The 14662-nt window shown below is 38.7% G+C and overlaps 1 protein-coding gene across 3 annotated transcripts in view; it reads left to right on the top strand.

Annotated features, from left to right (window-relative positions):
* Nucleotides 1-204: 204 nt before the first annotated feature.
* Nucleotides 205-14662, top strand: part of myh9a (myosin, heavy chain 9a, non-muscle) — a 50206-nt gene continuing 35748 nt past the window's right edge. Inside the window, exons 1-14 of one of the 3 annotated variants that reach the window (XM_015037558.1) lie at nucleotides 205-386; nucleotides 4204-4394; nucleotides 5721-5861; nucleotides 5939-6095; nucleotides 7332-7359; nucleotides 8018-8111; nucleotides 8556-8576; nucleotides 10367-10459; nucleotides 11486-11549; nucleotides 11679-11777; nucleotides 12632-12775; nucleotides 14035-14130; nucleotides 14213-14289; nucleotides 14370-14564. In XM_015037558.1, coding sequence (XP_014893044.1) covers nucleotides 4209-4394; nucleotides 5721-5861; nucleotides 5939-6095; nucleotides 7332-7359; nucleotides 8018-8111; nucleotides 8556-8576; nucleotides 10367-10459; nucleotides 11486-11549; nucleotides 11679-11777; nucleotides 12632-12775; nucleotides 14035-14130; nucleotides 14213-14289; nucleotides 14370-14564 — 1395 coding nt within the window. In that variant the 5' untranslated portion in view covers nucleotides 205-386; nucleotides 4204-4208. Of the gene's footprint in view, nucleotides 387-4203; nucleotides 4395-5720; nucleotides 5862-5938; nucleotides 6096-7331; nucleotides 7360-8017; nucleotides 8112-8555; nucleotides 8577-10366; nucleotides 10460-11485; nucleotides 11550-11678; nucleotides 11778-12631; nucleotides 12776-14034; nucleotides 14131-14212; nucleotides 14290-14369; nucleotides 14565-14662 lie in introns of those variants that run through there. The other 2 variants (XM_015037577.1, XM_015037568.1) reach the window with 2 other exon arrangements.

Consider the following 14662-nt stretch of genomic DNA (forward strand, 5'->3'; position numbering starts at 1 on the left):
ATCTGAACCATCTTTCTTCTGAAATTGCATACAGATTGTGCGTTTGGATTTAAACCTTTTGCAGCAGCGATTTTGAGAAGTCCGGTTTTTGTTTTTTGTTCTTTACGAGGCGCTCCTGAACGCACCATGCACAACAGCGCGCTGCGGCTGGGGAAGTGGGCGGGGACTTTTGCTCACCTGCGAAAAATAAAACAGCGCAGCTGAGAAGCTGTGCGGCACCCATCCTGTCCGGCACCCATTCTGTCCGAACCTCCACTCCGAGCGGCTGGACGGAGCGGCGAGCCGACAGACTGCACCTCATCCCGGGGAGGAGAATCAGCGACACGCCGCCGAGTGGAGCGGGACCGACACGGACACACAGCTCACCTACTGCTGCTGAAAACAAGGTTGGCTCTCTTATTTACTCATGTTTTGGTTCCAAAATGCACGAAAAAGTATCTCATCTTAACTACATGAAGTATGTAGGGCTTATTTTAAGCTATGAAACAATTTAAATAAAGAATTACAGCTTTAAATCGGTTTAGTTTTGCTGATGAGGTCAGTTTTGCACCTGGATCAGGTGTTTCCAGTCAATCTGATTGGAAACAACTGAACACTTTTTTTTACTAATTTACTCCTAATCTATACAAACTTACTTATTTATAATTTATTAAGCACAAAAGATTCTCGTGTATGAAGTTAAAATGTTGCTTGTGGGAGGAAATAAAGTGACACCAGAAGCAGCAGCAGCAGGACGGTACAAACCCAAATGTAAACTGTTCAGAGTGCCTGTAATTACGGCAGGTGCAGTGTGTGTTGCTGCAGCAGCAGCACACACCCAGCTGTTAAGCAGCTCCAGGCTACAGATTTGGTTTGGACAGACAAAAGAGGCGACATGTCGGCCTGTCAGGAGTTGCACATATGAGGTTTCCTCAGCTGGGCGAGGCTTTTAAACAGAAGAGATGTGATCGACATGATGGCAGCCTTCCTCTTTTTGCTTTGGCTCAGACAACCAGCTGTTTGGTTTTATTAAAAATGAGACCTACTTCCTGAATCTACCTGTCCTGATCTGCTTAAAACCAGAACAATCTACAGTATTCTGATCGTGTTAATCAGATTAACTGTGATGAGTCAATAAACTTTGCAGGTGTACACGGACTTAAAATGGCTGTTTGCTGAAAGAATGACATAATCAGAGTCGTAATTGAGTCATAACTGCAGAAAAATATAACCTTTTTGCATTAAAGATAAAAAGTTTGTACATTTGTTTTTACCCAAAACTCAAGTGGCAGTTTTAACTCCACCTGGTTCATAACTCTTAAGCATCTATTTCAATCCAATTATTCATTTATCTAAAAATGATCAATAAACCAGCCAAACACTGCACTGAATCGAGCAAAGTTTCCTAAACTTTTCTCAAATTTATGTTAAAAGTATTTTTTTTTGCTGTAGATGCATCCTTTGCTACCCTGAAAGGAATGCTATGTTGTTGCATTTTATGCAATGAAATGTTTTCTAATTTAAAAAATGAATTGTTTTGCATCTTTTACTGTATTTCTAATATATATATATATATATATATATATATATAAGAAAGAATTCAATGAAAAATCAGCAGAATGTGGCAATTCTTTATGCGATTAATCGACAGAATACTCGATTAATCGCCAGAATAATTGATTAACCGTCAAAACACTATCGATTAATTGGCAGAATAATTGTTTATTTGTCAGAATGATCGATTAATCAGTGAGTAAACCGGTGATTAGTTGCTGCAGGTGGCAGGGCTCGTGCTTGGTGCCTTAGTTTGGATAAAGCTCGGATTGACAGGCAGCCAGGGACAGAACAGCGAAGATGATGCTGAACACAAAAGATTAAGCTGTGCAGCTGGGCTGCATGCAGATGAATTACTGCAGAAGCTTGAACTGAAGCACAGAGGCGGTTTGTGCAACTTCCTCCAGAAGTTGCCCCATGGGTGGCTCTGAAAGTGAAGCCGCAAACGCATGACTGCAACTCGGAGAATATGCAGCCGCTGCAGCAGCTAGCGTAGCATTTCGTCTGTCCTGTGGCAGCGCTGCTCCTCTTCGGGAGTCTGAGCGCATAATGCACTTAGGAGAGACCCAGGTGGCTTATCCCTTCATCCCTCACTCGATAAACAAGCGCACACTCAGGAGATCGCCCTTATCCCCACACACACAAACAGTCTTCCATCGCTCTGATCGTCGACTCGAGAACAAGCAGCTCATCTAAATGTGTTTTAATGGAGCTCACGTCTTTTTCTGTCAACATCTCTGCACTGTTTTTATCTTTTCCTTCTCTTCAGGGTGTGATCAGGACGTGACATCTCTCTCTCTGTCCAGACTTGCACTAACATTCCTCCCCTCAAAGCATCACTTCCTTCAGGAATCCAACAGATTCTGCAAACGCCTCAGTCGTCTTTGAATTAAACAAAATTCATGTCAAACGTTTATAAATGTTTCCAGATGCCTTTGGAGTCATCAGGTGTCAACCAGCAGCCACCGTGTTTCACAAAATCAAACAAACTTGGCTTCAATCAACCACTGTGCTAATAACATTTCAGCTCCACAATCAATTTAAATGATTTTTTGTTGATTTTGTACATGAGGAGAGGCAGGTTGACCTCAGGAAACATTTTTAAAAGATAATCTGAAATTGTAACAGGTTTGTCACTGCAAGTTTTTCCTGGACGATAAATTATCCCAGAGGTTATTGCGATAAATGATAACGTTTTTATTCTGAGACCATTTTCAAGTAATAATAAAGAACAGATTATCGAAGATCAATAAACCTTTAAATTGTAATAAACATTTAACTGGAAAACATTTTAAATGAATACAATGGAAGTTGAAACGGAAAACTTTTCCGTTTCCAGTTTTTGGTAGAAAGAAAAAAAACATAAATGATGGAAATTATTGAGGTTGTTTGAATTTATCATACAATTAATTGATTTGTTTGTTGCGACAGGCCAAGTAACATAAACAAAAATTTTTTAATGGAAGCCATATTTAGTTTGCTTTTGTAAATGTGGATTGGTTGGTTGACCTTTGACCTATGGAAACATTATCTTTAAAATGATAGCCACACAATCAAATAATGTACAAATTTAGCACAGTTGATTGAAACCATATTTAGTTTTTTTTTTTTTTTTTTTTTTGGTAAATTTGGTTTGGCTGGCTGACCTTTGACCTCTGGAAATATAGTCTGGGATTCACACAGATCAGCCAGAGAGACGCCGGATGATTTAAAAAGAAAATGTATCTTAATTTATTACAAAAGAGTCAAAAAAATGTTTCCAAAAATGATGGAGGTCAGCATAAGAGACTTCAACTCAGCTCGACCTCTGGTGACCTCTGGAAACATTAATATCTTTAAAATGACAAGATCAGGCAGCTGACCTCTTACTGATGAGGCATTCTCGGACAACTGCAGGGAGTTGGTCTCATATTTAATTTTTTTTTTTTTTTTTGTGGGTTCAGGATAAAGAGGCATAAATGATACAGTAGAAGAACGTCGAGCAGCTGTTGCAGCAGCAACGTGTCTGGACCGGCGCTGCTCCACAGAAACAAAAGCCTGTTATCCAAAGTTCACATCTTGGGATGATTCAGACTGAGACGCTGCAGAGCCGTCATAACGTTTTCTAATAGCGGTAACTCAAAGGCCCTTTAGCGATTTTTCTCTTTTTAGACTGGTTTTTAAAAATATCTTCATGTTGCAGCATGTTGCTAATAAACAATTTTACTTGTGCTGCGTTTCAGTTGTACACAAAACTGGGAAATTATGTTTTGAGGGCGAGAAATTTAATGGTGTAAAATATTCAGGAGATGTTTTTTTTTTTTTTTTTAATATCTTGATTACTTTTCTCACATTTAGGACACTAACATTTAAGATGGAAACGTCTTTAAAAAAAACTCATGTTACAACTTTAGCAAATCTAAACTTGAATAATCTTAATATTAAATCTGAATAAATTGTTAAATCTGAATTTGCCTATTAAACCTAAATGCTAAATGTGAAAATACATCTAGATGTTGAATGTAAAAACTTAATCTACATATTGAACATTAAATATAATGCTATATTGAAACCTAGAAGTAAAATCAAAATACTAAATATTAAACCTGAATATAGAATTTGCTGAATGATTTCTTGACGCGTTTTCTTGAATTAACCTCTGAACTGTTTATTTAACCTCCTGTTTTGCAGCCACCATGACGGACGCAGACAAGTTCCTGTACGGGGACCGGAGCGGCATCAACGACCCGCTGGCCCAGGCCGACTGGGCCTCCAAGAAGCTGGTGTGGGTCCCCAGCGAGAAGCAAGGATATGAGGCCGGGTCGCTGAAGGAGGAGAAGGGCGACGAGTGTGTGGTGGAGCTGTCCGACTCCGGCAAGAAGGTGAAGCTCCATCAGTCCATCGAGCTCAGAAATAAACTCCAGTTAAAATATTCACCTTGATCGGTCCAAACGGGATTAAAACTTTCCCAAACCTGCAGTACGCAACTTCTACAGATATTTGTTGAAACTGTCACAATGTTGTGAGCGTTTAGTAAGAGTCGGATAAAACTGACCCCAACCAATCAGAGCCAGGGGGCGGGTCTTAGCGCTGTCAATCAATCTGTGCATTCAGCCTAGTTAGAATCGCCACCCACGACCTCAGATTTACCTGCAAGTTGATTCTCCCTGTTAGCACATTTAGCAGCCAATACATCAGATTGATTGACAGTGCTAAGACCCGCCTCCTCGCTCTGATTGGTTGTTTTTGGCCTGGAGCGTTGCGTTTCTTCAATAGGCAATAGCAGCTCAGGGACAAGGTGGAGGAAATCAATATTTTCAGATTATCTCAGTTTGAACAAATATGTAAAAAGCAGATTCTTTATAAAAGTTACATACTGCAGCTTTAAAAAATAAGAATCCCTCTGTCAAATTTTAACATGAAATGCAGCTTTCTGCACATCAACAGTTTTTGATTTATTATAATAAACGAACATTGTCTGAACATTTAATTTCTAATTTATTGAGCATGACTGTAAATGTTAATGTGAGACGGAGATTTTTCATGCAGTTTGTCGCCAACATTAATAAAATTACCAAGATATGGAGTTTTAACGTTACCTGGGACATTTATGGAAGGAGACGCTGCACTCAGTCACCACTGTTGCTAAGCAACAGATGAATCATTTCACATTCAAATTCAAAAATACCTTATTGATCCCGAAGGGAAATTAAATGTTGTAACTTGTATGAATTAAAATTCTTCAAAGAATTATTGCAGACAGAAAATGCTGTTGGCATGAAAGATCTCCTGCAGCTGTCTGTATTACAGCGAATCTGAAGAAGCCTCTGACTGAAGACACTTTGTTTTCCCAAGACTGTCTGATGAACAGGATGGTCAGGGTTGTCCATTCTTGATTTCCTTTATGAGGAATCCTTCTTTGCATCATCTCCAGAGGTTTTGTAGAAATCGGTTGCAGGTTGTTTGATGTTGGAGGCATTTCCTCCTTTCATTGTGACTAAACATGTTGCAACTGGCCCTAGTAGTATTGTCTTTTTTTTAAAATTAAATATAAACAAATTTTGGAGCTCTATTTCTACGATGCCATGCAAATGCGCCACACGTTACTTTAACCGATGAGCAGAATCGTTGAGCAAGCAGCTTGTCGAATCCAAGTAATCGACTGATTCCAATCCCTAATCGGTAACGCTCATCTCTGCGAATCTCAGGTGAAAGTGAACAAGGACGACATCCAGAAAATGAATCCGCCCAAGTTCAGCAAGGTGGAGGACATGGCGGAGCTCACCTGCCTGAACGAGGCCTCCGTCCTGCACAACCTCAAGGAGCGATACTACTCCGGACTCATCTACGTGAGTGGGAAACGGTGTGCGGGGAATGTTCAGACGCTTCCCGTTTCACTCTAGAAGCTTCTTCCTGTCTGCCACAGACGTACTCGGGTCTCTTCTGTGTGGTGATCAACCCGTACAAGAACCTGCCCATCTACAGCGAGGAGATCGTCAACATGTACAAGGGCAAGAAGAGGCACGAGATGCCGCCGCACATCTACGCCATCACCGACACGGCCTACCGGAGCATGATGCAGGGTGAGCGAGCGGCTTACTGAGGACGATTAGTGATGCTCGACACACAGAGGTTCACTCAGAAAACACAACAAATCGATTGAAACAAGCTCAATAATTTATCGTTTTTCTCTTTAATCTCTTTCTACCAAAAGCTGGATGACAAAAGTCTTTGGATGTTTAAAATGTCTTCCAGGTTTGGTGATAGTTTATCTTTGAGAATGTTTTCCTGCATTGAAAATGGTTGCAAAACAACAATATCTGTGTTTATTGCAATAATTACTGGGACAATTTATCGTCCAACAAAATTTATTGACAGGCCTACGTATGTATATGAATGTAAACATAAAATGTTAAAGTTCACTGTAATGTTTCCTCTGATGCTATTTCTGTAGCTGCATTTCCATTCACCATAAAATTGTGCAAATTGAAATTATGAAATTTGCTAATGGAAACATGGCAATAAAACAAAGGTTTGGGCTCGGATGACGTAGCTTTGCAGCTGTATCAAAATAGATGTATTTCGCAAAACTGAAACGGATACACTTTTTTTTTTTTTTTTTTTTGCATCACACTTGATCAAGAATCAGTGTTACTACAGCTGAAAACCGTGAAGATGACGACGGGAAGTGGTCATCTTTGTGGTTTGTAGTTGTTTTTTCAGAACGTGGCGTTGGCTCCATCAAAGCCCTCTGCATCGCACAGTTGATAAAAAAAAAAAAAAAGAAAAGATAAAATGAAATTGTGGGTCATTTGAACTTGTTGAATCTGTAGCTCTTCTCTAAATCCACAGACTATAATTTCCCCAAAACGGCGCTCCAAGTGTAAGCGCTTTGTTGCTCCTGAATCAGACGCTGACATTTCCTCCATGAGCGCCGGCGCCGTGGCTGATGTAACCGATGCAACTGTTCACATCCGTCACTGCCAAGATTGTTACTGAATTATCACGTTAACAAGCTTATTAATGTTGAATTGAATTTCCTATTTAATGAACCACAACTGCAAAATTGTTTTTCAACATTAGCAGAATATAGACAAAGATTTGCACACATTTGTAATGTAGCGCCGCCACAGGGTGAAAGGAGCAGCTGGAAGTTTTCCTATTTAAATGAGCAGTAATTATTAAACTACGTGTGTTTGTTGGCACTTAGCAGAAGCTGCTGCAGACTTGTACAATCCTGCTCTTTGTTGCTGCTTGTTAACTTGGCTTTGCATCAAGTTTTGTATTTTTTTTTAACTTATTATTCTTTTTCTTAACAGATCGAGAGGATCAGTCCATCCTTTGCACGTATGTTTCTTTGATTCTTCTGATTTTACTTTATTTTTGTAAAACTTGCATTTAAACATGAATCGGTTTTAAAAATAAGTTTCACTGCAAAAATACAAAATCTTACCCAACATTTTTAGTCCATTTCTAGTGAAAATATCTTGGTACATTTGAGGGGGAAAAAAAGCCAAAACTAGCTAACAAGTAACTTTTTAGCAAGAAATATCTAATGATGAAAAAGTATTGGTTCCACTGGCAGATTTTCTAATTTATAAGACATTTTTTTTATCATATTGTAAGTGAAATAATCTGTTTGTTGATTCCACCAACTGGCTTTGAGAGGCTGAGCAGCTAAAACCTTTCTTCTGCCTACATCTCCCAGAATGCTGTGCGGTTCTGGATAGGAATATTAAATTTTCTCAGACATATTACCTTTTGATACTGATCGCAACATATTGATTTATTGTCTAATTAAAAACTGAACTTTCAAAGCAGCTTGTGAATCAATTTGTTTCTCACGTTTGGCGATGCCAAATACAACGAGTTCTTGTTTCTAGATTTTATTACGAGTTGTTTCTTGTATCTTTTCATTTCACCTTCTGAATGGCCATTTTAATGCATTACTTTTTACTACTTATAAATAATTGTGTCTGGTGTGCATTTGTGTTGTTTTCTGCAGCGGCGAGTCGGGAGCTGGGAAAACGGAGAATACAAAGAAGGTCATTCAGTATCTTGCTCATGTCGCTTCATCCTCAAAGTTCAAGAAGGACCAGGTTGGTTTGAAACCCAGACATCTTTTTGTTTTGTTTTTTATGACTCTTTTCTAACAGTGGGAGGTAAGTGAGAGTGGAAACACCCCAGTTCTGCAGCTCATCAGCTCCCTGATCTTTCCACAATCGTGTGTTTGGTAGATTTCCATGTTAGTCCAGATCGGTGAAGGTATGCGTCTTAACGAGCGGTGGGGCGACGGCGGTGCATTCCTGCCTCAGGCCCCAACACGCCCGCCAGGCCTCCAGCGACTGAACCGGAGCAGAACGCTCATCTTAATTCACGCATACCTCAGCTGCTTTCTCGACATTAGGATGTTTGACAAGACTTGACATGAAACATTTCATAAATCATTTTGCCATCAGCCATTTGCTGCCACCAGGTTTCCTGTGATGTAATATCTGACCTACAATGTTTCTAAAGTGTTGAATTTTCTTTCTTCCCTCCAGGGCGGTGCTGTGTTGTCCCATGTGAGTTGATCTCTCTGGCTCCATTTATACTAACAATAAGTCATCTATCCTTGGTGTCATGGAAGCAGATCAGATTGTCATTCAGACATTTTGTTTTTATTGAGTTTTTAGTCTAATCAGTGAAAAACAGAACTTTCTGCTGGTGTTAAAACTCTCATGTTGTGTTTGTACAGAAAGGGAAGTATGTGACATGTAGTTCCTTGTAACTCATGGTTTACACTGCAAAAAAACTCAAAATTACCAAGTATTTTTGGTCTAGTTTTCAGTGTAAATACACTGCTCAAAAAAATAAAGGGAACACTCAAATAACGCATCCTAGACCTGAATGAATGAAATATTCTCATTGAATACTTTTATTCTGTACAAAGTTGAATGTGCTGACAACAAAATCACACAAAATTCATCAATGGAAATCAAATTTATTAACCAATGGAGGCCTGGATTTGGAGCCACACACAAAATTAAAGTGAAATGTTCCCTTTATTTTTTGAGCAGTATATTTTATTACTCTTGAAATAACACAAACTGGCTTACAAGTAACTTTTCAGCAAGATATTCAAGTTTTAAGTCAAAAATCCCTTAATAAAAACATTCTAGTTCTTGGGCCTGTCATGATGACAAACTTTACTGGATGATAAATTGTTTCAGAAGTTATTACGATAAACAATGATCTTGTTTTTGAGACCATTTTCAAGTAATGATGCAAGAACACATCCTCAAAGATCAATAAACTTCTAATAGACATTTAAAACTGGAAGACATTTTAAATCTCAAATCGATAAACAAAACTGAAACATTAAAATAAATTATGAAGTCACTGTAAATAAAATTTTCCTCTAAAGGCCAGTTGAAACCAAACTGAAGCCTTTTGTCTTCCAGTTTTTGGTATAAAGAGAGAAAAATGAAATGATAAATCATGCAAATGGAAATTATTTAGCTTGTTTTTAATTTATCATACAATAAATTGATCTATTGGGACAGGCCTACTAGTTTTACTGGCAGATTATTTTACTTATAACGAGATATTTTTACCAATTTCTAAAATGGAATTTTTTTCATCAATATTAAGAAATTATTGGCTAAAGACGAGCTAATATTTTTTTGCACTGGGAAAGCTGGTTTTTATTTCAAGTGTACAAAGATATAGAGCTAGAAACTAGATCAAAAATACTTGGTAAGATTTTGTTTTTGCATTATAGAGCCATTTTCTTTAAGCCCTCAGAGACCAGAGTGTAGTTCTTACTTTCTAAAGCATAAATTAATTTGCTTTTAATTTAAAATGTTAACATTTTAGCATTGCTGCCTGTGTGGCTCTGTTGCTTCAGTTTCTTGCCCTACATCTAACTGGCTTGACAGTAGAGCAGCTCGGGTTTCTCACTCCACCCAGCAGCTGTTCACATTCAGTCTGTGTTTTTTGTCATTTTGTATTGTTGTTTTGCATTATGTCAAGCCGTCAGTGTTAACCTGGTTGTGTCGTCGCCTGTGCTGTGTGTGCCTGCATGGAAAGGGATGGCTTCACAGGGGCTTGAAGCTTGAGTGGGCTTGCTGTTCTGCGGGAATGTACTGCATGCAGGAATGTGCAGGATCTGTATTTTTGCGTGTGCCTGCGTGTGGTTGGTTGGGCAATAACGTCGCCTGAGGTCTTTCTTTTGAAAGTGAACAAGAAATCGGTTACAGGAAAAGTCCTCTATAATGCATTTTTGCCAATGAAGGATGTGCAGCTTTGCAGAGTTTGAGCTTCTCCTGCTCGAGTTGAGACAAAACGAGTGAAATTCTGTCTTCTCCACTAGGGGGAGCTGGAGAAGCAGCTGCTGCAGGCCAACCCCATCCTGGAGGCCTTTGGCAACGCCAAGACCGTCAAGAACGACAACTCCTCTAGATTCGTAAGCACGACTTGAAGGCTGCTGAATCAGTTTGCTGCCATGTTAACTACTTTTACCTCCAAGTTATAAAACGAAATGTGATGCAGCTGAACCAATTCTCCCTGAAAATTAATTAACTGATCACAGTTCACCACCTACACTAATTCTTGTTTGATTTTTTTTTTTTTTTTACTTTTAAAATGTAGAGATAAATCAACAAACCTTGGACACACATTATTCGCTGGGTTTAGTTGTGTAAATACTCAAAACCTTCTAAAAACATTTATAAATGTCTTCTTCAATTCTTTGAAACAGCAAACATACCTTATAATGAACCATCTTTGTATTTCTGCAGAAACTAATATCTAGTCTTATTTCAGCCAATCGGCACCAAGGAAAATAAATGGTGCTTCTGGATTGGTTGCTTTGAAAACGCCAGCCAATAGGGTGTCAAGTAGCATTTTACTGAGGAATTTCAGCTTTCAGCTGCATTTTGTTTGAGTATTTTAATACATGCTGCAAAAAATCCAAATGAGGTCATTTTCTCCAAATGATTTAGTTGAATTTCATAGAAAAATCTCCTAAAACCATTTATACAGTTTGACATTTTTCAGTAAGACTACATTTAATTGTGGCAGCTCTTAATCTTTGCTAGCAAACTTAAAATATGTACTTAACTATATGATGATCAGAGAGATCAGTTAAAGTGACTGAATGCATTAAGGATGTGGTTTCAGTCTCAGCCCTGCCAGCAGCAGACTCAGCCTCAACAAAATCCAAACGCTGAAACATGTTGCAATAATCTAAAGCTTTTAATGGTTGATGTATTAAATCTCTAGCTTATAAGTTTAAAACAATTGTTAAATTATTTACTTGTATCCCACAAACGCAGACGTGTGCATGCACGAAGATGCACATGGCTAACCCTAACTAGCTAGTTAGCTGAAAATAATTTTTTTAAACTTGTATTTCTATACCATTGTATTTATTTATTTTTGTTTGAGTACTAAATATAAATCGCAATGTCTGCATCTTTTTTGTGAAAAGGGAAAATTCATCAGAATCAACTTTGACGTCAACGGCTACATCGTTGGAGCCAACATAGAAACTTGTATCCTTTTCAGTGAGATTTGGATGGAAAACTGGACCAAGTTCACCATTTCTCTTATCCTAAGGTACAGCAATGGTTTCCCAAAAAGTAACTGGTGCATACTGGTTTGTGTCTTAACTGAAACTTCAGATCTGCTGGAGAAGTCTCGAGCCATCAGACAAGCTAAAGAGGAGAGGACCTTCCACATCTTCTACTACATGCTGACTGGAGCCGGAGACAAAATGCGATGTGAGGACTTGGTCGTCAGAGCAGGAGTGCAATAAAATGAAGAATAAGTTTCAAAATAACTTATCTAAACGTGCTAATTACGAGATCAAGACTCTGAGGAACTAGTTTACAGACAAAAGAATTAAGATTCTGGTTGCATTTCAATTTAAGATGCTTCGTTGAACAGGTTGGGATCTATAGGCTATGCAAAAAATTTAGTTTTTTTGGGGTTTTTTTGCATGCAATTAGATTTAAGTCTGATCAGTTCTGCCTATTTTGAGCTGTTTTGGGGCCTCTCCTCACTTTACATGCACTTTACAGTCACACATGAAAATAGCTGCAAACAGATGCTCAATTATGCAACCAGAAGCAGAAGTAGAGCCTCCTGCACAACCAACAAAGATGCAGCGAGTGGCTTCTGAATAGCGAGTCGACAACAAAATATTTGTCTTTTCCAGTAGCCATTGTACAGTTTTAAAAACAGCTGACCAAATGTGCTAGAACTCCAATTGGACGTGGGCTGAGGTTGCTAGGTAACGACCCTGTGGAAGGTTTTTGAACCGTTCATTTCCCATCCGCCAAAAAAAAAACAGCTGGGCTGTTTAGACCCAAAAAAGAAGCATAAAAATGTGCAATTTTACATAATAGGTCCCCTTTAAGTATTTGTATTAAAATAATGCTGCAACTGGCAGGAAATTGTGTGGCGCAACCCTTCGATGCAAGCTGTGCTGCACTTTCAAAAGGCTAAATCTCCAGATTTGAAACTGTAGAAGGTGAATCATGTCTTGTTTTTGGACCAGGCATGTAGTCGCTCGATTCCTTCTTCACTTAATGAAAATGAGATGAGCTGATGTTTATCTCTGCTCCCTTTGCAGCTGATTTGTGTCTGGAGGATTACAGCAAGTACCGTTTCCTGTCCAACGGAAACGTGACCGTCCCAGGGCAGACGGACAAGGAAATGTTCGTCGAAACCATGGAGGCCTTCAACATCATGAGCATCCCTGAAGAGGAAATTAATGGTACTATTTATTTATTTATTTTACACTGACATTTCTATAAAGTTAGCTTTGAAAGTCTTTTCTTTTAACCTGACAGATTCTGACTCTATTACAGAGGAGGATAGAGTAACCAGAGATGTTGCTGTAGTACGAGTAGCACTAATTCAACGTTTTTCTTTTTCTTCAAGTGAAAGTGAAAAGTAGCTTCCCAAGAAATTAAGAGTTAAAGCTGCTCAAGTTTGAGAAACTGATCATAAAATCTGATTGCATATTTTTTAAGATATCTTGAAATCAGTAAAATACAGAGTTATGTGCAAATTCTAGCATTTTAAAGACAAATACCGATTACAAAATGGCTTCAAACAAAAGCAACACCTTTTCGAATCAATTTTCAATATTGAACTTTGCGTAAAAGTATTACTTGCAGATCCAGCAGATGGAAAATAACATAACAAAACTGGTGTAAAAACAAAAAGTTTGTATCAGTCTCGTGATGATTTAACCCTTTCATGAATAATTGAAAGGGTTAGTGGACGGCTATCAAACAGCCATTTTCTTGTTTCTTGTGGATTTTTATGTTATAATGCACACAGACCACTGAGGGGACACTAATTCATCATACAATACACTGCCCACTACTGGCCATCCCCTGCAAGTGCAAGAACATTCTGTTAAATCCATTAAGGCAGACAGACGAAAAAGCAACTCGGGAGTAATTAGTCTCTCCTCCTTCTCTCGCAGGTAAAAAATATTGTGACATCGTAACCCCTAAAGACTAAAACTACTAATGTAGTTTCCAAATAATGACTTTGTATCGGGACAAAAAAATCCTTTACATTTTTTTCCATCAGAAACACTTTGGGGAAAAAAAATCCTGACATAATGGATCATAATTAATTCATAAAAGGGTTAAAATGTTTGCTTTTCACTGAATTATTTGCGTGTCTAGAGATTTTACCCAAGTAGTAACATTTACTCAGTGAGTCCAAGTTTATTTAAACCGCCTTGTTGTGGAAAAGTGCCAAATAAAGTGATTTACATCATCAAAACACAACAAACTCATCATGTAGTCAACAGGTGTGAAATTCTAAAAAACATATTACATTTTGTCAAATTCATTCATATGTTAATTAGTTCATAATAAAATTACATATTTCTGGCACAATAAAGGTGAAATAATTTTCAAACGGATGTAACTATTTACTACCCGCCTCTGCTTAATGTGAATGTATAAATTTGTTTTTTTTTATTGATTACCAAGCAGGTTGTTTTGCTCTCAGGTCTGCTGAAGGTGATTTCCGCCGTGCTGCAGCTGGGGAACATGATGTTCAAGAAGGAGCGACACTCAGACCAGGCGTCCATGCCTGACGACACCGGTACGCCTCAACCTCCTCCAGGTTTTATCCATTTTATTCCCGTCAAAGTTCATCCTGCATGTCTGCCATGTTTCCCTCCCAGCTGCCCAGAAAGTCTGCCACCTGCTGGGCATCAACGTGACCGACTTCACCAGAGCCATCTTGTCTCCCAGAATCAAGGTCTGCACTGCAGCTTCCTGTGGCGTGACGGAGTTGTTGAGGCTCCTCTCTGTGACGAAGGTTTATGGTTTTGTCTTCAGGTTGGTAGGGATTATGTGCAGAAGGCCCAGACCCAGGAGCAGGCAGAGTTTGCCGTTGAGGCGCTGGCCAAAGCTTCGTATGAGAGGATGTTCCGCTGGCTGGTGATTAGGATCAACAAGGCTCTGGACAAGACGAAGAGGCAGGGAGCGTCCTTCATCGGCATCCTGGACATCGCTGGATTTGAGATCTTTGAAGTAATTACCTGACAAGTACACTTCTTTTTTTTTTTTTTTTTTTTTTTTTTTTTTAATTTAGGGCCCCGCTATTTGGTTTTTCTTTTTAAAAATTTGGG

The sequence above is a fragment of the Poecilia latipinna genome, unplaced genomic scaffold (assembly GCF_001443285.1).
Source record: "Poecilia latipinna isolate Pla-1442-1.1 unplaced genomic scaffold, P_latipinna-1.0 Scaffold25, whole genome shotgun sequence".
Taxonomy (NCBI): domain Eukaryota; kingdom Metazoa; phylum Chordata; class Actinopteri; order Cyprinodontiformes; family Poeciliidae; genus Poecilia; species Poecilia latipinna.